The sequence below is a fragment of the Rhinatrema bivittatum genome, chromosome 7 (genome assembly GCF_901001135.1).
Source record: "Rhinatrema bivittatum chromosome 7, aRhiBiv1.1, whole genome shotgun sequence".
NCBI classification, from domain to species: Eukaryota; Metazoa; Chordata; class Amphibia; order Gymnophiona; family Rhinatrematidae; genus Rhinatrema; species Rhinatrema bivittatum.
This window is the reverse complement of record NC_042621.1, coordinates 93856835-93884482: the sequence shown is the minus strand read 5'-3', so window position 1 is coordinate 93884482 and position 27648 is coordinate 93856835. Positions and strand designations below refer to the sequence as shown.

Sequence of the window (27648 nt, the reverse complement as noted above, 5' to 3'; positions counted from 1 at the left end):
AGCTCCTCTGGGAACCTTCATTTGTATAGAGCCATTTATACACACTAATCCCTTCATCACTCAGCTATCAGAAACAGGAGAGAGGAGTTCCAACATCAGTGAGATCACCTCTGAAATAACAATAGAAAACTGGAGCTGTGTAGGCTCTGCTGTGCCTAAGGAAATATACGTAGCTCCCACGGAACTTCCCTGTTCAACTATTGGAGGGATGAGGACGATAAAGAGCCTGGCAACCTTAAATTTTTATTTTTGGTACAAAGTAGCAATAAAATATCTACCAATCTGGCCAAAACTGGAGTTCTGACCAAATCCTATTCCATGTGGACTACAGTGCTTCCACCATAGGGGCTAGGGCTCAATATTGTGAACACACTCAGTTTTATTCTTGGTAGGATTGCACTCACCTACCAGGAACATGCTTACATACAAACCAGGCAAAATACTGAGCCACTATGACTTACCTGTCTCTCCTTCTTAACAGCCTTACCATAAACAAGCAGAGGGAGAGAGGAAAGAGTGATCAACTCAGACCCCCTATTCAAGTCCAAATCTGGCACAGCACCATAGGAGACTAGAGACAAGCCTTTTTTTTTTAACATAAATTTTACTGCCTCCCTGGTGCTCTCCAAAGGGGGGGAGGGGGGGGGGAGAGAGAGAGAAGGGGAGAGAGATGTCAGTAGCTCCTAATGCCAGACCCACCAAAGAAACAAAAAGTTACCTGGGACCCATCGGTGCAGGAACTCAGTCCAACTGTTGGTTTCCAAGGAGGAAGGGAAATCAGTCCCATCATCCAGAGCGCCTCCAAGACTTGGCCTATGCTCCACCAGAAACCTGGGCCTAAAGCCTCCCCGAGAGCAACTTACTCATAAGTTGCAGCACCAGACCACATTTCCACCAACTGCTAGAGACAGAGAAATACTGAAGAACTGAAGGCAGCACCAGTCTGCTCCTATAGGTGGAGTGAGATCAGCTTTGAGCTTTTTTTTCTTTGTCTCCATCTGCTGGAGACGGGGGGACAAAACCCATTGATCTGGCATGGATGATAAAGAAGGTGCAGTCAGACGAGGGAAAAGTTCTGATCTAATGGTTTAGACTGATTGTAAAGGGGGTTCAGAATAGTGTAGAATAGTGATTTTGTCTCAATTACAACATAAAAAAACAGTTTTTTAAGTGCCAGTTATTCTTTAGCATAACAATTATACAGTTATGTGATTAGCTCATAAAATCTTTGAAAAATGGAGAAATTACTTACCTGATAATTTCATTTTCCTGAGTGTAGACAGATGGACTCAGGACCAATGGGTACAGTGTACTCCTGATAGCAGTTGGAGATGGAGTCAGATTTCAATCTAACGTCAGCACACATATACCCGTGCAGGAAGCTCTGCTCTTCAGTATTCTCCTCGAAAAGCAATAGTGGATATGTGTGTGTTTAGATAACTTGATTAACTTGGTTAACTTGAACCAGTCAACGTGAATTGTAGCTGGAGACCACCAGTGTCGTCAACCGAGAAACGCCCAGTAACTATGGGTGTTTTAACTAGGGGTACGCCTGGCTTACCCGTGCTTGTCTTGCTCTCGGGGATTGTCCCCCGAGGTTTCCGTATGTTGAGGCAGCCTTGGGCGGGATACTGAGTCCATCTGTCTACACTAAGGAAAACGAAATTATCAGGTAAGTAATTTCTCCATTTCCTAGCGTGTAGCAGATGGACTCAGGACCAATGGGATATACAAAAGCTACTCCCAAACCGGGTGGGAGGCTGCCTGTGGCCCACTTAGTACTGCCTTGCGAATGCTGTGTCCTCCCAGGCCTGAACATCCAGGCATTAGAACCTCGAAAAGGTGTGAATGGAGGACCATGTCGCCGCCCGACAGATCTCAGTGGGTGACAGCATTTTGGTTTCTGCCCAGGATACTGCCTGGGCCCTCGTGGAATGGGCCTTGACTTGTAGAGGTGTAGGCTTGCCTGCCTCTATGTAGGCCGCCTTGATTACTTCTTTGATCCAGCAGGCTATGGTTGCCCGTGAGGCTGCTTCCCCTTGTTTCTTCCCACTGTGAAGGACGAATAGGTGGTCCGTCTTTCATATGGATTCCGATCTTTCCAGGTAGCGGATTAGGAGTCTGCAGACGTTAAGATGACGTAGGCGGCATGAGTCTTCCGAGTCCTTATGCTAGTCTGGAGATGGCAACAAGATGGTTTGGTTTAGATGGAAATGAGGGGACAGTGCATAGCTGTATGGATCCCGGTGTGAATCTGAGGAACGGTTCCCGACAGGATAGTGCTTGAAGTTCGGAGATGCGACGGGCTGAGCATATTGCCACTAGGAATGCAGTCTTCAAGGTCAGGAGCCGTAGGGACAGACCGCGTGTAGGTCTGAAGGAAGCTCCTGCTAGGAAGTCGAGTACTAGGTTGAGATTCCATAGGGGTACCGGCCACTTTAGTGGTGGTCGGATTTGCTTGACCCCTCTCAGGAAGCGGGAGACATCTGGATGGGAAGATAGACTGATGCCATCCACTGGCTCTGAAGCAGGCCAACGCGGCCAGTTGACCCTTGATGGAGTTGAGAGACAACCCCTTCTTCAGGCTGTCCTGCAGGAACTCCAGGATCATGGGAATTTTGACTGTCCGCGGAAGGATGTCGCTGTCTTCACACCACGCTTTGAATATTCGCCATATTTGTATATAAGTTAAAGATGTGGAAAACTTGCATGCTCTGAGCAGGGTGTCAATTACTGCCCTCGAGTATCCGCTCTTCTTCAGGCGAGTCCTCTCAATGGCCAGATCGTAAAAGAGAATAGAGTTGGGTCTTTGTGGAGGATCGGTCCTTGCTGGAGCAGGTCCCTGTGTGGAGGTAGACACGGGGGTTCCCCGCCAGAAGTCTTCGCATGTCTGCGTACCACGGCCTTCTTGGCCAGTCCGGGGCCAATAGACGTACTAGCCCCCTGTGGTGTTCTATCTTGCAGATGATCCTGCCCAGTAGTGGCCATAGAGGAAAGGCGTACAGCAGGTCCTCCTGTGGCCAGGTTTGGACGAGGGCATCGATCCCCTGGGATTGAGGGTCTCGACTGCGACTGAAGAAGTTGGGGACTTGGGCATTGGACCGGGTTGCCAGAAGATCCATGGCTGGGGTTCCCCAACAGTCTATTATTAACTGGAAGGCTGTGGTTGACAGCCTTCATTCCCCCTGGGTCTAGACTTTCTCTGCTGAGGTAATCCACAGTGATGTTGTCTTTTCCCGTGATGTGGGCGGCCGAGATCCCTTGCAGGTTTGCTTCCATCCATGTCATTAGAGGGTCTATTTCCAGGGACACCTGTTGGCTTCTGGTTCCTCCCTGGCGGTTGACGTAGACCACTGCTGTGGTGTTGTCCGACATGACTCTGTCAGCTTCTCCTGTGACTGAATCGTAGGCAGGCTAGTCTGACTGCCCGGGCTTCCAGACGGTTGATATTCCATCCCAACTCTTCCTTGTCCCATTGCCCCTGGGCTGTCAGTTCCTGACAGTGGGCTCCCCACCCTCATAGGCTCACATCCGTGGTGAGCAAGACCCAGGTTGGTGGGGATAGCCTTACTCCCTTGCTCAGATGGTCTTCTTGTAGCCCCCATAGGAGCTGGATCCGTACCTCCGCCGGCAACTGGAGGCGACAGTGTAGTCCTGGGACATCGGGTTCCATCGTGACAGTAGGGAACGTTGTAGTGGTCACATGTGGGCCCTTGCTCATGGTACGACTTCTAGGGTTCATGTCATGAGTCCGAGGACTTGGAGGTAGTCCCATACCATGGGGCGAGCACCGTTCAACAGTTTTCTCAATTGGCCCATCAATTTCCTTCTCCTTGTAACAGGACGACCTTGTCCTGTTTGGTATCGAACTGGACTCCCAGGTATTCTAGAGATTGGGAGGACTGCAGACAGCTCTTGGTTGTGTTCACGACCCATCCAAGGTTTTGCAGTAGGTTCTTCACTCTGGAGGTCGCCTGATGACTTTCTTCTGGAGATTCTGCTCTGATCAGCCAATCGTCCAGGTACAGGTGTACGAGGATTCTTTCTTTCCTCAGCGTCGCTGCCACTACCACCATGATTTTGGTGAACGTCCGAGGGGCAGTGGCTAGCCTGAAGGGTAGTGCTCGGAACTGGTAGTGATGGTCCAGGATCGTGAAGCATAGGAAGTGCTGATGATCATGATGGACCGGGATGTGCAGATAGGCTTCTGACATATCCAGGGAGGTCAGGAATTCTCCCGGCTGTACCGCCCTTATGACCGAGCGTAGAGTTTCCATGCGGAAGTGTGGTACCCTCCGGTAGCAGTTGACTGACTTAAGGTCCAGGATGGGCCGGTACATTCTCCCTTTCTTGGGGACGATAAAATAGATGGAATAGTGCCCAGAATTTCGTTGGTGCGTGGGCACCGGTGTTATAGCCTTTAAGGCGAGCAATTTGGTCAGTGTGGTTTCCACTGCCATCCTCTTGGAGGGGGAGTGGCAAGGAGATTTCACAAATTTGTCTGGAGGGATGCTGTGGAAGTCCAGAAAATATCCCTCTCGAACGATGGTTAGGACCCACTTGACCGAAGTTCTCTCGACCCATCTTTGGTAGAATAGGGCAAGCCTGCCCCCTATGGCTTCTTCCTGTGGATGGGTCTGTTGATTCTCATTGTGGGGTGCGGCTGGGGCCTGGGCCTGAGCCGGCTCCCCTCTTGTTGTGTTTGTTCCAAAAGGACTGGCCCTTGCTATGCATTTTTGTACGGTCTAAAACGCTGTGATCCTCTGCCCTTGGATGTTCAGGGAGAGGGGCGTTGGCTTCTTTTGTTCTTGTCCTCCGGTAATCGAGGTACTGGGGGATTTGCCCCATTTGTCGGCTAACTTCTCCAGTTCGCTTCCAATCAGGAGGGTTCCTTTAAAAGGCATTCTCGTGAGTTTAGTCTTGGAAGTCACGTCGGCTGACCAGCTTTGGAACCAGAGTTGCCTTCTGGCTGCCACAATGGATGAGACATCCCTGGCTGAGGTGCGCATCAGGTCAGAGGTCGCATCCATGAGGAAGGATATTGCTGGTTCTAATGTTTCGACGGGCGTGGTGGTGTTCCTGGCCAGTGACAAGCATGCGCGTGTCACCACGGCACAGCAGGCAGAGATCTGCAGTAACATAGCTGCCTCATCAAATGACTGTTTAAGGATGGATTCCTGAATTCTGTCCTGGGCATCCTTGAGTGCCGCTCTTCCTTCGACTGGAATGGTGGTGCGCTTTGTGACGGCGCAGACCATGGCGTCCACTTTGGGAAACACCAGGAGTTCTTTGGCTGAGGGTTCCAGTGGGTATAGGGCTTCTAGGGCCTGTCCTCCCTTGAAACTGGCCTCCGGAGCATTCCATTCCAGGTCGATCAGTTGTTGTACGGCTTGCAGCAATGGGAAATGGCGTGAGGCCTGATGGAGCCCAACCAGAAGAGGGTTCATCTTTAGCTCCACTGTGGCGCTTGTGCCTGGAATGGCCAGCTCCTTCAGGCTCAGACACGAGGTCTGGTAGCTCGTCTTTGGAGAAGAAACTTATCATGGTTCGGTATGGTTCCGTTCCTGGAGGGATTTCCCCTTCCTCCAGGGAGTCTTGGTCTTCCTCCGAGGTGTCTGTGTCCCCTAAGGTGAGGCTTTTGTCCGGGGGAGGCACGTCTCTGGGAGGCCGAGAAGGGCCTGGGAGGTTTGGGTCCTCTGGTGGAGGCTGTGGCTGTGTCACCTGTGGCGCCGATTGCACCTGGACGAAGGTTTGCAGGCCTTTAAAGAATTCCACAAGGAAAAGGTTCCTGGGTCTATTTTGAACCCAGCGGCATTCCCAGAGGGCCCTGTCTGAGGGAGGGCCGAGCTGGGGATAGAGAGGTCCGGAGTACTATCGGTGGATCCGGATTCCTGTACTGGCTGGATGTTGCGACCGTCGCTGCCCGATGGCTTCACTATACCTACCTTTCCTTTTCTGAGACTCCTCCTGCTCCTCATGGACGCCTGGCTACCGCGGCATCCGTCTGCCGTCCTCTCCGGCATCCCCAGACCGGCTTGGGTGCTGCCTCCTGCCATGCTCTTCAGGTACCTTATGGCGCACTCGACGCGCGGCCCTCATTCTTATTTCCTCATTGGCGCCCCCCTGTGATGACGTCACGCTGCCCGGATATTTAAGTCTACTTTTTATTGCTAGCCTTAGAGTTAGCAAGGGTAATCTTATGGATAGGATTCGCTCTCCATAACCAGCTACTCTGCCTTCCAACTTCCATTGGACTCTTTCTGCTAATGGGGTACCCACTCCTCAGGGGCCTCTTTGCTTCTTTCAGGTCGCTGTCAGGTAACCAGTACTCGCTCCTCGAGGGGCCCATGCTCCCTGACCCGCTGCCTACATCTATCTCCTCTTCTTCTTGGAAGAATTTGCTACAGGCACCATCAGTGAGTACTACTATCATCTACTCCTCAGAGCTGTCTCCCTGGAACCAGGTACTTGCTCCTCGAGGGCCTGCTCCCGTTCCAGCGCCATCTCCTACGTGGAACCGCTGTGTGAGTACTTTGCCAACAAGTCTCTCTATCTCCAGTAATCTGGTACTCGCTTCTCGAGGGCCAGCTCTCCCTATCTCGGGGCTTCTCCATATTTGGGACTTGTGAATGTTCTATTAGAACATAAGAAATTGCCATGCTGGGTCAGACCAAGGGTCCATCAAGCCCAGCATCCTGTTTCCAATAGAGGCCAAACCAGGCCACAAGAACCTGGCAATTATCCAAACACTAAGAAGATCCAATGCTACTGATGCAATTAATAGCAATGGCTATTCCCTAAGTAAACTTGATTAATAGCCGTTAATAGACTTCTCCTCCAAGAACTTATCCAAACCTTTTTTGAACCCAGCTACACTAACTGCACTAACCACATCCTCTGGCAACAAATTCCAGAGCTTTATTGTGCGTTGAGTGAAAAAGAATTTTCTCCGATTAGTCTTAAATGTGCTACTTGCTAACTTCATGGAATGCCCCCTAGTCCTTCTATTATTCGAAAGTGTAAATAACCGAGTCACATCTACTCGTTCAAGACCTCTCATGATCTTTAAGACCTCTATCATATCCCCCCTTAGCCGTCTCTTCTCCAAGCTGAACAGCCCTAACCTCTTTAGCCTTTCCTCACAGGGGAGCTGTTCCATCCCCTTTATCATTTTGGTTGCCCTTCTCTGTACCTTCTCCATCGCAACTATATCTTTTTTGAGATGCGGCGACCAGAATTGTTCACAGTATTCAAGGTGTGGTCTCACCATGGAGCGATATAGAGGCATTATGACATTTTCCGTTTTATTAACCATTCCCTTCCTAATAATTCTAACATTGTTTGCTTTTTTGACTGCTGCAGCACACTGAACTGACAATTTTAAAGTATTATCCACTATGATGCCTAGATCTTTTTCCTGGGTGGTAGCTCTTAATATAGAACCTAACATCGTGTAACTACAGCAAGGGTTATTTTTCCCTATATGCAACACCTTGCACTTGTCCACATTAAATTTCATTTGCCATTTGGATGCCCAATCTTCCAGTCTTGCAAAGTCCTCCTGTAATGTATCACAGTCTGCTTGTGATTTAACTACTCTGAATAATTTTGTATCATCCGCAAATTTGATAACCTCACTCGTCGTATTCCTTTACAGATCATTTATATATATATTGAAAAGCACCGGTCCAAGTACAGATCCCTGAGGCACTCCACTGTTTACCCTTTTCCACTGAGAAAATTGACCATTTAATCCTACTCTCTGTTTCCTGTCTTTTAACCAGTTTGTAATCCACGAAAGGACATCGCCTCCTATCCTATGTACTCACTTTCTCAGTTCTCTCCACTACAGCACTGCTACCAGAGAAACCGCTGTTCCAGCGCCCTGGGGAATACTAGCCCAGCCGGGCTACATCTTCTACTCACTATTGCCACCTCTGGTGGCTTCTCAAACTGTCTAAATCATAACTCTGCTTACCATCCAGCTTATCCTCCAGCCATATCCTAGACCAGCCGGACCTTTCACTTTGCACCATGTCTCTATCCCTATTCCTCACTTTCAGGGACCTTTGATACAATCTTTCCTCTAATTTTATCCTAGCCTCATTTTGAAAGTTAGCTCCCATCGATCAAGACGCTCCCTTATAGCTAGACTGCTTATCCTCATCTGACTAAGTCCGCCATAAGACCTTGTTAATTAAAAACTTTTAAACAGATTTATTAAGTATTTATCTTACTTAGAATCCTGTTAACTTTAGATTATTAAGTATTGATCAATTTCTGTTTGGATGTAACTATTTATGTTTTAACTATGTAGAGTACTGTTTCTGTTGCAATGGGCAAGTTCTTAGCCCCGGTTCCCTATTTAGTTATTTGTCGCTCGCACTGTTCCATGTAACACTCTTATGCAAAGTTTTTGTTCATTGTAAACCGATATGATTTGTAATTTTTTACAGGAATGTCAGTATATAAAAACCATAAAGAAAGAAAGAAAGAAAGAAAGAAAGAAAGAACTATCTGTGTTTGTGTGTCCAGAGCTGAGCCTGACCTGTGGCCCCTCACGGGACTTCCCCCTGTTGGCGTGGTCAGCTGCCACAGTGTCCAAGGGTCCGCCCAAACCTCACTAACTATAACACTGGGGGGGACCTTGCCCTGGTTCTCCCAGAGCCGTCTCGCACTGTAGGCACAGGGCAGTAGCCTCTTCATGCTGCGCAGCTCTTATGCGGCAGGCTGGGCAGAGGGCTTGTGCTTTGGCTTTCTTGGCCGGTGGTGCCATGGTTTGTGCGCGTAGGGACGTTCAAACCCGGTCTATGGGTTTATATACACGCACCTGGAGGCTTAGATATGCGCTCCGGGTGCACTGAGGGTGTGCATGCAAGCTGCGAAGATATGTGTGCAGGCCGGTATGTGCGCTTACGGAGAAGCGCGAGCCACTGTGCGCGCAGCCAAACTTGTGTGCCCGGCACCCTCGTGCGCACGCCGCTGTGCGCCCAAGTATGTTATGCGCCCGGCTCGCCGCTGTGCGCAAGGCTCAGTTAGGCGGACAGTACGGCGATCAAGGGGGGGGGAAATGGCGCCACCGACCACGAAAGCAAGATGGCGACCCCCCTGGAGAGCCTCCAAATGGTAGGACCCTCGAGCCGGATCGGGGTCTAGCCCAGACTGGGCTGATCAACCCGATGGGACAGACACCGGCTGGCGATCTGTTCAGTTATCCAAGCCTCGGAGACGTAAGAAAGTTTTCTATCTTACCTTGTCTCGGCGTTTCCCGGTCTGGAGCCAGGCAGTCTCCGGCCTTGGGGGGAGAGGGAAATTACCTTCACTGCCACACTCAGTCTTGCACACACTCGGTCTAGCCTCTCAGCCACTCCCGTTCCTGGGGGCTAAGTCCTGCTACCGGACCGAGGCTTACCTCTGAGGGATCTCGAAATCACCTCAAGAATTCTCGACTGGGGAAGGGACCCTTAGGTATCACCGCAGGACAGCAGGGCTCGTCTCTAGAGGTAAGATTATTTCTTCTTCGTTTTGGAATTTTGGTTTGGATTTTCTAACGCTGTGCAAGCGTGTGTAGCGTCCCAAACTGCTAAGGAGACGGAGAAATACTTGAAGAGCAGAGCTTCCTGCACAGGTATATGCAGTGCTGACTTCAGATTGAAATCTGACTCGGTCTCCAACTGCTATCAGGAGCACACTATACCCATTGGTCCTGAGTCCATCTGCTACATGCTAGGAAAACAGACTTTACATCATTTATCTGTGACTGTTCAGTGATGTGTATGTGAATTTAAAATAAAATTAGAAAACTCATTTTTATATATTTATATATTTGACTTTATTAAAGTTTCTATAAAGGACAACCTGCAAAACGTCTAACTTTTTCAAAAACCTAAAAGCCTGGATGACGCTATCTTGCAAACTCAGAAACTTACGCCCTGACATCTGCTGTTTCTTGTGACGTACGAGTCAGTGTGCGAGAGCGCAGGCGCTCCCCTGCCTGCTGGATTTCCTGTAAATTCCGTTCCACATGTGGCAGCTCTGAAATGCCTTCCGTCTCAGCTGCAAGCTGCTCTGCCTGCTGCAATAGTTCTCCAAATCCTTCAGTGTCCATTTCCACAGCAATCCTGGACAAAAGATGAAACCGATTGGAAAGAGAAAATGTCATAGGGGACTAACTCAATATTTAGCTAATTTTTAACAGTAACTTTAATAATCGGTGGAGGACTGACCTAATGATTAGCGCAGTAAACTAAAAATGAGGGAAACCAAGGTTTTGCCATTCCTTGCAACTCTGAGCAAGTCAGTCACTTTATCTCTTGTTGCCTCAAGTACACACTTAAGTCTGTAAGATCTCTGGAGCGGGAACTTATCATACCTGAATATTTATCATTCTGCAGCACTGCATACAACCAATTATGCTACAAAAATAAGTATTAAAATAATTGTCTGGATCAGACCAAAGATCCATCAAGCTCAACATCTTTTCTATGACGGGGTCAATCTGGGTCACAAGTTCCCAGCAGATCCCAAAGGGTAGATCCAGTCCTTGTTGCTCACACCAAGGAATAAGCCATGATTATCCTCCAAGTCTCCCTGGCTAATTATGGACTTTTTTTCCCCCAAAATTTGTCCAAATCACTTTTAAACCCAGCTAAGCTAGATGCCTTGACCACACCTTTAGACAAATTCAAAAGCTTGATTTGTACGGACTGAAAACTTTCTTTTAATACAATTCAGAATTGTCTACAGATGTCCTTCCTCAGTAACAGATGTCCAGAATTGTCTACAGAGTCCTTCCTCAGTAACAGTTACTACAAGGTCAGAATAAACAACAAAGAATCCCCGCCTATCAGCTCCACCCTTGGAGTACCCCAAGGCTCATCCCTCTTTCCCACCCTCTTCAATATCTATCTCCTACCCCTCTGCCAACTCCTCTCAAACCTCAACCTAACTCACTTCATTTACGCGGACGATGTGCAGATACTCATTCCCTTAACAGAATCCTTATCAAAAACCCTCAAGTTCTGGGACAGCTGTCTACACTCCATCAACCTCTTACTTACTAGCCTCAACCTCTTACTTACTAGCCTCAACCTAGTCCTCAACACTTCCAAGACAGAAATCCTTCTCATCTCCTCTAACCCCAACACTCTTCCCCCCACCAGTCCTACATCGACTACAGTTGCCCATGTGAGAGACCGAGGCATAACACTGGATAACCATTTGAACTTAAAGAAATTAATTAACAACACGACCAAAGAATGCTTCTATAAACTTCAAATACTGAAAAAGCTCAGACCTCTCCTCCACTTCTGGGACTTCCGGACAGTCCTCCAAGCTACCGTGTACTCTAAAATTGATTATTGCAACTCCCTCCTCCTGGGCCTCCCCGCAAGCACCACAAAACCCCTACAGATACTCCAGAATGCCGCCGCTAGAATCCTAACGAACTCCAAAAGAGGTGACCATATTACTCCCATACTTAAGAATCTACATTGGCTCCCCATAAGCTTTAGAATCATTTATAAGTCTCTTACGATCATACACAAAACTATCCACAATCAGCACTCACTCACGCTAAAAGTCCCACTCCGATTCCACACCTCAAATAGACCAGTTAGAGAGGCCTATAAACAAACCCTCCACACACACACACACACACACACACACACACACACACACACACACACACACACACACACACCACCCCCCCCCCACCACCACCACCACCAAATCCATCATGCACTCCCACACTAACAACGGGCCTTCTCCATAGCTGGACCAACCCTTTGGAATGACATACCCCCTGACCTCTGCCAGGAAAGCTGCCCATTGACCTTCAGGAAAAAACTTAAGACCTGGCTATTCACTCAAGCCTTTCCCTAACATCTCAATCGTCTTCAGTTACCCAACCTAATCATAGCTAATTCGATACCCCGCAAATTGTCAAATGTAACCCTACTATGTGATGTTATATTTCTCTACTGACTTTATTATGAATGCTCATAGATCTTGTTGATATGCTTTTTCAATTTTATTTATTTATTTAAGGTTTTTTTATACCGGCATTCAAGAACTCGTTCTCATCATGTCGGTTTACAGAAAACAGGGGTGCAAAAATATAACCGAAAACATAAATAAACGTGGAGAAGAGAAGCAGTTACAATTAACAAGGGTTCATGAACTGGGATTATAAGAAATAAAAGAGATAGAGGAGGATAATTATATACAAGTGTATTTCTGTATTTCTAATGTATTCTGTAATTTCTGTATTTCTAATGTATTCTGTATTTCTAATGTATTCTAATTTCTGTATTTCTAATGTATTCTAGTGTATTCTAATGTATTTCTAATTGCCTAGTACTACCCCCTCTCTCCTTGTTCCTCTTCTGTTAACCTGATTAGTTTTTTGGTTAATCCATCCCTGTTTTATTTATTTAATCTACCTCATTCGATGTAAACCTCTTGTTTGATGTAAACCGATGCGAAATGACTTGTACCATGAGCGTCGGTATAGAAAAGAATATAAATAAAATAAATAGAATAGTGATTTTTTTTTCATGAAGAATGTTGCCTCTATTGCATAATTCTTGCAAAGCTTTACTAAAAAAAAAAAATGTGAGGGTCTTAAGCAGACTTCTACTAAGATAAAACTAAGTTACCCTACACCTTTATTATCACAAAGACTTACATGAACAACACTTTGTATATGATCTTTTTGTATTACTGTATTCAAATGGATGTATTTTGTGCCTTTATGAGAAGAATTAATCTAATTTTTAAGACAGACTATGATGGTTATAACCTCAGTCTCTGAAATGTACTGCTAGCACTTTTTAATGTTATACTTACATTGTACCAGTTTCCTCAAGCGTAATATATACAATCTATAAAGGTGAACTTGGGAATTCATTTTAATGAAGCCTGTAAGACCCAAGTCTATTGAGGTTATTTCTGTATCTTTCTAAACATCAAAGAAAGAAATAAACTTACTTTAAATTGGTCTGGCCACTTTAAAGGCCAACGAGCCAGCTCACGTCTTTTTGTTTCTGGGGGGGGGGGGGGGGGTTTGTTTTTTTTAATCGCAGCTGTGAATAAGCACGTTCGCCCGATAAATTTGCGAACAGAGGCCAGCAAACCGAGAAACAAGCGCCACTTCTTGTCAGCGAAACATCTAATGGGAGACTAACGGCTGCGATGCACAGAACTGCGGCTGCTCCGATCAGCTGGCTCAGCAGTACAGGGAAAGCACCGGTATAGCGACAGCAATACTAGCACCCGATAAGCTGGCTATTCACCGGCGTGGAAGAGAAACCGGAAGTTAGCGACGGGACGCCAGCGGAGATGTGCGCCGCAGGAGGGTCCTGAAGGAAACTTGAGCTGGCGGTACTTCAGAAAAAAGGGTCCCCTGGACTGGAGCTGGCCGCTCCTGAATGCGGGCAGGAGCAGGGGGATGAGTTGAACTGGGATAAAGAAAGTGACTACATTTCCGACTGCAGTGATGTTTATTTCAGGGGACAGATGGAGTTGCAGAGGTTAACCTTATCTAGTACTGGAACGGGAACATAGTGCATCCTAAGAAAATTCTATAAGATTTACAGAAAGCATTTTAGGTAGTTGAAGGATTATTATTATTGTTTCTGAATGCCTTTAAACGACCTTAACGTGAAATAAGTATAAGCTTTGCTTGAAAACTCTGTTAAAACTATTTAAATATTGAGAAAGAGGCTACAGCACAGCGGAACATTATAGTGGAAAGAACAGGAGGGTATGTGGTTTGCTACTCTTATGTCTGTCCCGGCCCCGTGCTGTGACCGTCGTCTGTACACAGAGGAGTAATTGGTTCAAGCAGCCAAACGGAAGTCGGGAAAGCGAAGTTACTCACCTATAACAGGTGTTTTACGTGGACAGCGGGACAGTCTCGCTTGTCCGTTAAAAAAGCGCTGCACAAGAAACCGAGCATGAACTGTGAGCGGGTTTACGGCTAATAAGGGGTAAAGCTAGCGCGTCCAAATGAGGGTTAACAGTGCGCTCCACTGTTTATGAGCATGTACTAGTTGTTTTCCGTCCATGTGCTTCGGTTTCCCAAGTCACTGTAATATTAATCAAGTATCAGCAAGCCCAACGCGTTCTGGCAGGAACATTCTTGATCTAGTTTTTATTAATTCCTCTTTTGTCATATCTCAGAATTTTTCCTGGTTGGCTGATCCAGTACCATGATCTGATCACTTTTTACTGAAAACTTTACTATGCCTAAACAAAACAGTAGTGACAAGTAAGAAACAGGATAATTTACTATTGAGATGAGGAACAATTAATGTTGAGACAGCAGAGATCCTACTGCCTCATCGAGTCTGTGCCATAGAATTTCTCCCAGTAAAGCTTCTGCCCAGAGGCAGAGTCTATCCTCTCTCTGCTTCCAAAACAGAAGCAACTACTAAGTATATTAAGGAGAACTTGGAAAAAGGTTTTATCAGTCTGTCTTCATCACCTGCCCAAGCTGGATTCTTCTTTGTTGGAAGAAAGGATGGCTCTTTGCACCCCTGTATAGATTACCTGTGCCTTAATTCCGTTTCCAAAAAGAACCGCTACCCGCTTCCTTTGATCTCTGAGTTCTTCGATTGCCTATGGGACACACAGATGTTTACTAAATTTGACCTCTGGGGGATATGCAACCTCATCAGAATTCATGAAGGCGACGAATGGAAAACAGTCTTATAATGCCATTCGGGCTGTGTAACACCCTTACAGTATTTCAATGAAAGCCTCCAAGACCTTCTCTGTTTCCATATAGTGGATGACATTCTAGTATTCTCCAAATAACTGATGGAACATAGATATCACGTGAAACAGGTCCTCCAAAGGCTCCGCAAACACCACCCCTATACTAATTTAGAGAAGTGTGTTTTCGAACAGGAAAAACTTTCCTTTTTGAGATACATTATCTCTCAGCAAGGCCTCAGAATGAACCCAGACAAGTTAAAGGCTATTTTAGACTGGCCCCAACCAGTGGGTCTCAAGGCACTGCAACATTTCCTGGGGTTTGCCAATTACTATAGGCAGTTTATTCCAAATAACTTTTCCTTGGTGGCTCGCTTGCAGCCCTGACTAAGAAAGGATCAGACACCAAGAACTGGACTTCAGTTGCCCTTCCCCTTTGAGCAACTTAAACAGGCATTCACTCTAGATCCGTGCTTCCATCACCCAGATTCAGCTAAACCATTCATCCTTGAGGTAGATGTGTCGACCCTCGGAGTAGGCGCTGTCCTCCTGCAGCATAATCACAATGACAAGCTTGTGACCTGCTCCTTTTCAAGGAAATGCTGCCCAGCAGAGAGAAACTATACCATAGGAGAGTGGGAGCTTTTAGCTGTCAAACTGGCCTTGGAAGAATGGAAGCCAAACACCCAGTGACTATCTACACAGATCACAAAAACCTCGAACATCTGTCGCAAGCCCAGAGATTAAACCCCAGGCAAGCCTGCTGGTCCTTGTTTTTCCATCGATTTGATTTTGAGTTGTAACACTGGCCCGCTAAAAAGAACCATCAAGCTGACACTCTCTCCTTCGATACTGAAGGTATCTTGGAGTCTCTGAAGAACATCATTGACCCAGCCAAGATTATAGTGGTGATCACCCTCACTGTTCCTCTCGGGAAGATGGCAGTACCCCAGCACCTACAGCAAAAGGTCCTTGAATGGGTGCACGACTCCTGCCTATCTGGTCATCCTGGCATTGCCCGGACATTGGAGTTAATCATACATCAGATGAAAACCAATGTAGGCCATGCATCCTGTCCTATGCTTGCCATGTAGAGAAGTGTTAGAGCAAGCTCTTCATCCAACACATTTTTTGCCTGCACGGACTGCCCTGACATATCCTCTCTGACTGAGGGGTTCAGTTTACTGCCCGTTATTGAAAGAGCCTATGCCAAAAGTTTGGAATCACATTACACTTCACCTCCGCTTACTACCCGCAAAGCAATGGCCAAACCGAGTGGGTAAACCAAAGTCTCAAGACATTCCTACATGCCTCTGTCAAGCAAAAACAGGATAATTGGGCCCTCTTGCTCTCATGGGTTTAGTTTGCCCACAGTAATCATGTCCACATCTTCACGGAATCCTCACTCTTTTTTATATCGCTTTTGGCCGCCACCCTCAGATATCTAAGCTCATTCCCATCTTGGACCACTGCCCAGTGGCTGCCTTAAGGGGGCAAGGACTCTGTGATTTATAGCAAAAGATTTGTCTTCTGAACCAAGCAGCCAGGTGCTCCAAGGAGCAAGCTGATAAGAAACATCACTTTGTAGGTCCTCTGCACCCAGGAAGTTTAGTCAGTCTTAGTACCAAGAACCTCCATCTAAAAATGCCCTCCAAGAAATTTGCACCATGCTTTATTGGGCCCTTCCCTGTAGTGCGACAGCTTGGTCCCATAGCCTACAAACTCCAGTTACCAGCATCTCTGAGAGTCCAGGACAAGTGTTCCATGTCTCCCTACTCAAACCAGTGACATTTTCTTGGCTGGAAAGGCTACCACTCCAGTCCACTGAGATAACCACAGAAGAAGACACTCAATTTGAGGTACAAGCGATTCTGGACACCCATAGGATCCATAACCAGTTACAATATCTCATTGCCTGGAAAAACTATGACCCAGAAGAGAATTCTTGCAAACCAGCCTCCAATCTACAAGCCCCCCAACTTGTGGCAGAAGTCTTAGGTGGGTCCTTAGGGCAATCTATAGGAGAGTCCAAATCCAAGCAATGGTCAAGGCAGCCGGCAGACAGCAAATTCGGATACCAGTCCAGAGGTCAGGGCAGGCAGCAGATAGCAGACGCGGATAACAAGCCAGAGGTCGAGGCAGGCAGCAGACAAGGCAAGGTCAGTTCCAAGGCAGCAATCAGGGAAGGTCAGGGTCCAAGCTGGGGTCAGAATCCGGGAAGTCAAGCTGTAGGGAACAGGAAGTGACAAGGACTAAGACAGACAAAACAGAGAACGAATATGACAAAGCAGGAGCAAGGGACCATGAGAACAAGGCAGAAACAAGACACAGGAGAAGCAAACCACAGTGAGACATAAAGCACACCAGAAGACCTGTTGCTAAGGCATTGAGGCAGCATTCTGAGGAGCCTTATGTATGGAAGGCCTGTGATGTCATCGGAAGGTTCCATGGGGACTTTTCCTGCCATGGACCCTTTAAGAGCATGTGAGCCACATGCACGTATAGGGAGTTCCAGGGAGGAAGTTGAAAGCCTCGGCGTGCTGGTGGCATGCAGCATGGCAGCGGGGTTGAGCACGGCAGCTTGCAGGGTCGGCCCACGAGCTGTGGCTCATGACAGTATGTTATGGTCAAGGCATACCCCAGGAAGACAACCCAGGAAGCCCAAGCTCAGAAGACTAGGGAGGGGACTTTGAAGAGAACATCTCGTCAATCTCTGCATCAGTGGGTCCTTATTCAGGTTCTCCTTCGGCACCAGTAGTGCTCTCCAGAGAGTCCATAAAATTCCTACAGCCAGTTGCTCTTCTTGTGTTATTTTGACCAATATAAAGTTTGCAGAATTTTCAGTTTTTGTACGCAGAATTTTAAAAATTTTTGCGCAGAATTCCCCCAGGAGTACTGTTTGCACAAGCCAACACACACACAGCACAGCTATTAAAATCCATCATTACACTCTTCTAATCCCACCACCCTTTTCCTATTAAGCATCAAAGACGCTGCAGGTATTGGGGGGGGGGGGTTCACATAAAAAGGGAGGCGTGGTGGTGGACTAATTATCATTTACAAAGACCATTTAGAAACTCAAGATTGAAAATCTGAGTGGTGACTCTTCTTACGAAATGCTTGTGTTTTTTTCAAATTATTTATCTTTATGTTTGATTTATTGCCCTCCTAAAGCTTTGCAATCAAATCTCACCCCTTTCTTTGAGCAGTTGCTGTTGTTTAAGTCGAATCTTAACAATATGGTTATTTTAGGTGATCTCAATTTACATTTGATGCAGTTCCTCTATCTTTATAATGTGTCCTTTTTTTTAATTCTTCTATCATTAGGCTGGCACCAGATGATTCATTTGGCATAAAATGGCGCAAAAATTGGACCTTAGAACAGACCCTTATGTTTAGATCTCTACTAAATACATATCAAATTCAAACTCTGGAGGCAAAGAAGAATTTTTATGCCAAACAAATACGAGACATAGGATATATTCCTAAGGCTCTTTTCTCGCTAGCTAAAAAATTAACAAACTTCCTCTAGTAATACTCTGTTAATATTAACTCACCTTCTGCAGAGTTTTAATACACTCCAATTTGAAAAAAAAGAAGTTAAGTATCAGTTTCTCCAGTATTCCGGTTTGGCATTCCAACACGGTCATTAACACATCTCAATCATGGAACTCCTTTTCCACTCTTTCAAGTTCTGAAATCAACCAGATCATTGCTAATATGAATGATGTTAGGTGCCCATCAAGTAACTAAGTTGCTCTTTTTAAAGTAGCTAGAGAATTGCTTTCCTCTGCCATCACTATTATTAATCTATCATTAGATGTCTTAAAAAGGCCACGGTTCATCCTCTTTTATAAAAGACCAATCTTAATTGTTCTGACCCAAGCAATTATAGGCCCATTCCATCTTTACCATTTCTCCAAATTCCTCGAATCTGTAGTGCTATCACAATTATTGGATTACCTAGAAAAAATTAAACTACATGATCCACAGCAGTTTGGTTTTAGGTGTGCCATGAACACAGAACTTTCATTATTCTCTAACTGACACGTTAAGGAGAGGGATTGATAATGGTCATTAGTAAATCCTTATTTCTCTTGATACTTCCTCAGCGTTCGACACAATCATTCACGACATCCTCATTTTTCACTTATGTGAATGTAATATGTCTGGAGTGGTTTTGAGTAGTTTAGAGGTACACATCTTGTCAAAACTTTGTTTCAACAGTGGCCACGCTCACTTCTGGGTTAAGCTGTGCCCACTGACCCCCTCTCAGCCAATCAGTGTTCACTTCTGGGTAATCCCCCACCTTCCCACCCCAGCTCCACCCATTTGACATCCATCATAGCCCTGCCCATGCCGTGCCCTTTTGTCCCTTTTTCATGATGTCAATTCCAATAGCACCTCCTGGCTGGCCCTTGTGAAGGAAGCGACCAGAACCAGAAATACGTTTTTCAAGATGGTGGCGGGTGCTTTGAGGCAGGAAATGATGTGCCTTCAAAATGGCAGTTGTTGTGGGGTGGGGGGGACCTGGAAATTATGTCACAATCACGCATACCCAGTAAAACTAGAACAAAGCACTTTTTAATCATGTTGTTGTAAACCATGCTGCAGGCAGCCATCTTGAAATGACATCACAGGCCATGACATCCTTGCACATGCTCAGATCATTTGTTTACAATGGGAGAGCACGGAGGGAAGCCATGTTGGAAGGAATGAGCATGCTCAGCAGTTGAGGGGGGTTTAAATGGGTAGGCGATAGCAATCATTAAAATCCTTCTGTTTTCTGTCATCAAACTAAAAATAGAAAATCCTTTTGTTTTTCTTTTTTTGCCACAAAGCCTACATTTTTCTATCAGTATTTTCTTTGGTTTTTTTTAATCAAACAGTGTTGTTTGAGAAAGAGAAAAAAAAAGACCAGTTTTAAATAAAAAGCTCTCGCCTCAGTAGAGATTTTACAGCCCCTTGCTGCTTATTCCTACCCACATCACCCTCTTCCCCCATACTCACTGCAGTTAACACAGAGAGCACTGGAGAAATAGAAAAGACCAGAGCAAAGGAAATGCATTTTTTTATCCCTAAGAGGTGGACCCTCTCCTTTTTTTATTTTGTTTTTTACTAATTTCCACTACTTCCCCTGAACTCAGAGCTGCTTGATAAAAAATGAAGCAGTTGTATAATTTCTAAAAATAAGTGGAAACCAGGATTGTTTTTGACATCCAGAGGGCAGAAGCAGTACTGCAACCGCCCAAGCAGACACCACCCCTCCCTCCTTCATTTATTTATTTATTTTATTTTATGGTTTAAATATGAACATAAGCAAACTTGTGAAAATAAAAGGAGATATGTGATGTCACATGAAATCCAAAACATGCCTAGACATGCCTTTTGTGAGGAGGAAAAAAATGCAGTTTTTGTTGGGTAATAATGATAAGAACTTTTATTCTTCTAAATTATTAACAGGATATTTTAATGTAAAAACTATGTTCTAAGCAACATAAGATGCGTTTTGTTTGTCCACTATTTAAAAGCATTAGCATTTATGCCTTATGTCATAAAGAATGATATAAAAATATATGTATAATAAAAATGTGTTTCAATTGGAAAGCAGATGTGGCATGAAAGGGTCAATTGGCATATTAGGAAACATGACATTTAACTAGTCTTTTTTTTTTTTTTTAATTTTTTATTTATTGAATTTTTCAAATTTCAAACAACTGAAACATTATCAAGTAAATAGGAAAAAAACAAGTACACCATTTTCAAGTAATACAATTCCCAAAAAGCAAAAAATTTTCCCACATTATAAGTAAATGGGAGACCCAGGAAAATATAGCGGTAATAAAGGAAATTTACCAAATAATATAAACACACGGTTATTTGCTGATATATTACTATTTCAAGCCAATACTTCGGGATATTAATCGGAGTGGGAATCTAGATATACACGTAATTGTTCCAATTCAGTAAATACATATCTATTATTATTGTGTACCAAAATACACCGACAGGGATATTTCAAAAATAATTTTGCTCCCCTAGCCACTATTTCATTCCTCAAAGATATGAAGGCTTTCCTTTTTTCTTGAATTCTTCTAGTAACATCCAGAAATACTCTAACTTGGTATCCATAGAACAACTCAGCCTGCTTCTTAAAGGATCTCCTCAACACTTCGTCTCTATCTGACATTTGGAGGAAAGTCAAAGAGATAGTTGCACGTTCTGTAATTCTTGCTTCATAAGATTTTTCAAGAAAATCTGTTAAGTTATCAGGGGAAATAACTTCATCCGACTGAGCTTCTTGATGTTCTCTCTCTTCTACTTTCCCCCCTGGAGTATAATACATTCTTGTCACAGTTGGTATTTCTTCCGTGAAAAGTAAAACATTTTTAAAGTAACTTTTAATTAAGTCCCTTAATGGCAGCCATTTTGTTTTTGGAAAGTTCAGTATTCTTAAGTTGTTTCTTCTTAACTGGTTCTCCAGAAAGTCTATCTTTCCATTCACATATGAATCTGACTTTATTAAATTAGTGTTCACTTCCTTCATATCTCTAATATCTTGCTCCAACAGTAAAATATGAGAGTCATGTTTCTGAACTTCCTTTTCCAAATTCTTAGATGTTTCTATATTCTGTTTCACAACGTTGGTTAAATCTACTATAGCTTTATTCATTTGCATCAAAGCCTTCCAAATTTCTTCAGATGTAATCTTTTTAGGTGTTATTAATGAATGTTCCAATATTACGTGTAATGCATTTTCCTCACCTCCTGTATCCAGAAGATTTCCCACATCTCGCTCCTCTCGTTTTGAACCCAGCATTCCTCCCCTGGAGCCTACACTTTCTAGGCTCTCCGAAGCCGGTATGGTGTTCAAACCGCTTCTCTGGGGCTCCTCCGATGTTCCTAAGGATAGGTTCAACGAGGTTTCTTGCAGTTGTTCTCCCCCTTCACAATCCGGGGGCTTGCAAGATAGAGAGGGGATAGTCAGCTCGCCGGGACTTAATGAGATCTCTTCGGCCTGGGCGTATGGCGTCCGCTCACCGCCATTACTGCCAGCGGCTCCCCTCACCGGCTCAATCAGCAAACCAGGCAGCACATCCTCGATCCGCGTCTGTCGAGCAGAAATAACAGGGGTAACTAAAGTCTTTAGACAGGTACAGGAATGTATACCCAGTATGCATACTGGATATTGTAGTTGCCACATGACTGTGACCTCGTGCAGCAAGGGGCAGTGAATAGGGAAAAAAAACCTATACTCTAGGCAACTCAAGATTCCGCAGCCCTCCTTTTTTCCAAACATACATTGAGTGGTAGATTTTAAAAGAAGGGTGCGCGGCCTACATGTGCGTGCGCTACCCGGCACGTGCACATGTACGCCCGATTTTATAACATGCGCATGCAGGTACGCGCATGTTATAAAATCCGGGGTTGGCGCGCGCAAGGGGGTGCACAATTGTGCACCTTCCACGAGCCGACCGTCACTGCCTTCCTCCGTTCCCTTCCCCCTAACCTAACACGGGGGCCTTCCCTTTTCGCCACGAATGGCGTGCCGGGCCTTCATCTTCGTCGCAAATGGAGCGTGTGCCGTGGGACACACTCTGTTCGCAGCATGCCGGGGTCTCCTCTGCTATTTTCTGCGCAGAATTTAGCAATTCTGCGCAAATTCTGCGTTCCACAGTAGCGCAGAATTCCCCCAGGGGTAAAACAGGGAAAATCAGTGTGAGAATCTAGAAATAGTGTATTGTTGCATAGTAATAATGAGGTCTATATTCAGACACAGTTCAGACAGCAAAGTTAGCTGGATAAAATTATCCAGCTATATTTGGAGGCATATTCAATAGTGCAGCCACAATATTGAATATAGATGACTATCTTAATTAGTTAGTCGACTAACTATAGCTGGCTAAGTTTAGGAAAGCTCTTTGAGACTTCCGGGGATGACGTCAGCCCGCGCGGAAGCTTGACTTAGAAGCTCCATGCCCCCCTCTCTCAACATCCCTTACCATTGGCTGGAGTCCTGGTCCATCCTGCGCCAAACTGCCATGGGTGTGCAGGGGACCCTAAACGGAGCAGAATCACCGCATTCCGGAGCCGATTCATGGCGGGGAAGCGCGGACTGCGCCATCGGAGCTCCCGGGCCTGCGCAGAAAGAAAAACCCCTGCACCCAAAATGGTGGCCGGCATGGAGGGCGCAAAACAATTCACCTCTGTGTCGGAGGATGCCTTAACACAAATCTCTGCCCGGGTCTCTGGAGCCTTAGATGACAGACTCATCAAATTACAGACAGTGATGGACGATATTAAAGGAACGCTGGAGGGGCAGGCCAAACGCCTAGACGGAATGGAACAGCGTGTTGGAGACCAGGACGACAGAATAGTGAGTGTTGAGCAACAGATTCAGATGTTAACAGAGCAGCAGGCAGCACTCGTGCATAAGGTAGAGGACCAGGATAACAGGAATCGCAGAAATAATGTGAAACTGGTGGGGTTACCTGAAACTGTGAAAGAAAAGGATTTATACTACTTTATTGAGGAATGGCTCCCTACTCATCTAGGCCTGGTGTCTCTGGTGGGTCCGCTGCGCTGCGAGCATGCTCATTGGCTAGGCCCAACCCGAGACGGAGATAACAGGCCGCGATCCATCATGGCACGCGTCATGAACTGGCTGCATAAAGTACAATTGATGCGAGAGTGCAGGAAGCACCCTGTCATTGAATATGAAGGTCACCAGATCCTTATTTTTAATGATTTCTCAGCAGCGGTAGCCTCCCAACAACGCGCTATGGCTCCAGCATGTTCCAAGTTGTATAAATGAGGCATCCCTTTTGCGCTGCTGTATCCGGCCAAACTCCGCATCCAGCATGCTAACAAAACTTTGTTTTTCCATAAGCAAGAAGAAGCTTCTCAATTCCTGGCCACCCTCGCTCCTCTGGGCAAGGACACCTAGCGGATTCCGGATGTGTAAACGGAGATAATGGAATCAAATTGTGCTGCTACCTTTTTGCTGGCTGACGTAGTGCGGACCACATTAATTTACCGGCCTTTCTGGTTGCGGTACTGCAGTTCTTGTTTGCTGGTTTCCCAGTTTGCTGGAAATTTGGATCATGCAAAACTCATGGATCTATCTCCCTAGGCCTGCCAGCGGCCTACTCTCTCATGCTAACACCTATCGCCGTCTGCTGTTACAGATTATACTTTCAGGGTGGCCTGGGTGATAGACTCTTACATCCTTATTTTGTTACCAAAAAGTTGATGGCTTGTATTTCAGAAATGCGAATACTGTTGTTCTGACTAAACCTGTTCCAGTTAATGGTTGAGGGGGGAAGGGGGTGGAGGGGGGAGTCGGCGCGCTTGGTTTGGAGAGGGGCGCTGATACTCCAGGCCTCCTAGGGCTACATAGTGCAATGCTTTGAATGGACAACTGATGTGAATGGTATGGCTGGTGTGAATGGTGTGCCTGGGATGCATGGATGTGTTTGATGGGAATGGGGTTGGGGTTAATGGGAACCTTGGGAGACACTCCTCTTGAGATGGATTCAAGGCAGTCTTCAGTGGACAATGACGTGCGTATCTTGTTGCTGTCCCCATATGATCCCGGAGGCTTAGGCTGGGAAGCCGAGGAATTTTTGCTAATCGTAACCACTATGAAATATTTTTTTGTGGATGATTCTTAGGTAATCCCTGACATGGTTACGGTAAAATTTACATCTCTTAATGTAGATGGCATACACTTCCCTATCAAACAGAAGAAATTGCTCATGGCCTTTAAGCGTATGGGGTCCCAGGTAATGTTCCTTCAGGAAACTCACTTGTTCATGGGTAAGCAGGCAAAATTGATGTGAATCAGTTATTTACTCTTTCGGATAGTAGAAAGACTAGGGGGCACTCCATGAAGTTAGCATGGGGCACATTTAAAACTAATCGGAGAAAGTTCTTTTTTACTCAACGCACAATTAAACTCTGGAATTTGTTGCCAGAGAATGTGGTTCGTGCAGTTAGTATAGCTGTGTTTAAAAAAGGATTGGATAAGTTCTTGGAGGAGAAGTCCATTACCTGCTATTAAGTTCACTTACAGTATAGCCACTGCCATTAGCAATGGTTACATGGAATAGACTTCGTTTTTTGGGTACTTGCCAGGTTCTTATGGCCTGGATTGGCCACTGTAGGAAACAGGATGCTGGGCTTGATGAACCCTTGGTCTGACCCAGTATGGCATGTTCTTATGTTCTTATGTTCTTAATTACAGAGAGAATGGGTGGGACAGTGCTTTTTCTCCTCATACTCCTCTCGAAAGAGAGGGTTGGCTATACTAGTTCATAAACAATTGCCCTTCCAATCAGAAAAAGTATGGCACGACCCCGAAGGTCGCTACGTCATTGTCCAGGGATTATGTAACCAGCAAAAAGTGGACTTATGCAACATAAGTTGCATAAGTTCCATTCTAATTTATCTAGTTATTGCACTGTTACTGCGTTTCCATTGTTACTCTGTTCTTTGTAAAGGCAATGCCTATATTTACACTGGTTGCAAGTTACATGTAAACCGACATGATGTGCAAATGGTTGTCGGTATATAAAACCGTTTAAATAAATAAATAAATAAATAAATATATGCTCCTAATGTTTATACACATGAGTTTTTTACACACATCTTGGGAATTCTGGAGGAGCTTTCTGATTGTGCTCTGCTGGTGGGGGGAGACTTCAATATGGTAGTCAATAAGCTGGATGACTGCAAACCTCCTAAACTAGTAGAGCCAAATGATATCCACAAGGGTCCCAACTTTTTGTGTCAGGAATTGCGTTTGCTGGACCTATGGAGAGCTTTGCACCCTGGGGAACAAGATTACACTTTTTTCTCCCACCCTCATGGGTCTTATTCCCGATTGGATTACTTTTTTATCTCGGAGCCCCTGTTTTCCGGATCAACAGCTGCCTCCATAGGCACGATTGCCCTATCTGACCATGATCCAATGTCCGTAACTGTCACACTTGGGCGAACCCCTAAGCCCCCTTCTCTTGGCGCATGCCCCCGGGTTTACTACTGGATAAAGAGTTCTCCCGCTTTCTCACAGCACGTTGGGAGGCCTATATGTTTCTCAATTCTACGCCTGACATAGCACCCCGGGTTATATGGGAGGTGGGAAAGGCAGTTATGAGGGGGGCACACTATAGCTTATGTTGCTACCCAGAATAAGAAGCGCAACGCCGCAAACCTTAAGTTAACAGAGAAACTAAAACAAGCCCAGCTCCGACATATCAAAGCGATGTCGGAGAATAGTAAACTTGAAGTAGAAGGAATACAGGAAACTCTGCAAGCACTCCTATTCCAACGAGCCTCCAAATCTATGAGATATTACAAATATCAGCTGTACCACTATGGTAATCGGCCCAGTAAATTGTTAGCCAGTTTGGTTAGAGCATGTGGCCCTAAATCCCTCATTACTAGCATCAATAACAGAGAACATCTAACATAAAAAACCTGTAGGAACAATAAAACATGGAGTTTGAAGTATTCATCTTAAACAGATGCCTTGCAGAAAACCAATGAGGAATTAAAAGTTAAAAATTAAATAAAAGATGGATGTATCGAGAGAAAATAGGGCTTGGGAGCAATGAGAAGATAATTATAAGGGAGGATGTGGGGGTGAGAGGGAAGGGGGAAAAAAGGAAAAACAGAGGGACCAGAAAGGTGAATAAAAAAGGAGGGATTAGAGGGAGGAATTATACAAAAAAGAACAAACAAATCAAATTTGCCATGGTAAGTCTACTGAAAGTAATCAGGGAAATGCTAGATTAAATAGCATGTTTTCAGTTTTTTCTTGAAGGATTGATGGCAGGGATCCTGTCTAAGGTCTGGTGGAAGTGAGTTCCAATGAGAAGGACCTGCCGTGGAAAAAGCCCTATTTCTTAGTGGAGCTTTGGCTTGAGGGACAAAAAGGGAGCCTTGATAAGCTTTTCTTATTGGTCTCTTTGATTTGTTGGTGCGAAATTGAAAGGTAAGATCAATTGGAGCTAAGTTGTTTAAGGATTTGTGTATGATGGTCATGGCTTTGTAGAGGACTCTGTATTTAATCGGAAGCCAGTGAAGCTTGTAGAGAATGGGTGTAATGTGGTCTCTCTTATTCGAGTTGGTCAGGATCCTGGCTGCTGAATTCAGTAAAATTTGTAGAGGCTTGATGGAGTTGGCTGGAAGACCAAGTAGCAAAGCGTTACAATAGTCAACTTTGGAGAGGATGATTGATTGAAGGACAAGGCGGAAATCGTGTGAGTGCAAAAGGGGTTTTAGCCTTTTTAGAACTTGTAATTTGAAAAAGCATTCTTTAGTTGTGTTATTTACAAATCTTTTGAGGTTCAGATGATTGTCCAAAAGCACGCCTAGATCTCTTACGTGGGAAGTGTTTTTGAGGTTGTCCAGGATAGTTGCAAAAGGATTAAGATTAGAGGAAATGTCTTTTAGTGTTTGACCAATTATAATGGTAGATGTCTCTCTAGGAATGAAGTTGTCATCCTGGGAGATGATGAGGTATTCCGTTTTTTGCTTGTTGATGACAAGGTTAAGTTTGGTAAGGAGCGAGCTGATTTCCTGAAAGCAATATTCCCAGAAAATTAAAGTGTTTTGAAGGGACTTCCTTATAGGGATGATAATTTGTATGTCATCCGCATATACAAAATGTTTGGTTTTCAGCTTAAATAGCAGGAAGCAGAGGGGTAGAAGATAGATGTTGAAGAGGGTTGGGGAGAGGGAGGAGCCTTGTGGAACTCCCAGGTTTGAGCTGATTGGCTTAGATTCTTTGTTATTAATTTTGACCTTGAAAGATCTGTTGCTGAGAAATGAACGAAACCAATTTAGGGCAGTGCCTGAAATACCAATGTCGGCTAGTCGGTCTAGAAGGATTGAGTGATTGACCGTATCAAAGGCCGCCGAGAG

General features: G+C 45.2%; 1 protein-coding gene across 1 annotated transcript in view; it reads right to left on the bottom strand.

Annotated features, from left to right (window-relative positions):
* Window positions 1-13400, bottom strand: part of NUP93 (nucleoporin 93) — a 223416-nt gene extending 210016 nt beyond the window's left edge. The window contains exons 1-2 of the mRNA XM_029608719.1: window positions 12991-13400; window positions 9930-10121 (exon numbers count right to left, since the gene is read on the bottom strand). Coding sequence (XP_029464579.1) covers window positions 9930-10108 — 179 coding nt within the window. The 5' untranslated portion in view covers window positions 10109-10121; window positions 12991-13400. The remainder of the gene's footprint in view (window positions 1-9929; window positions 10122-12990) is intronic.
* Window positions 13401-27648: the final 14248 nt, after the last annotated feature.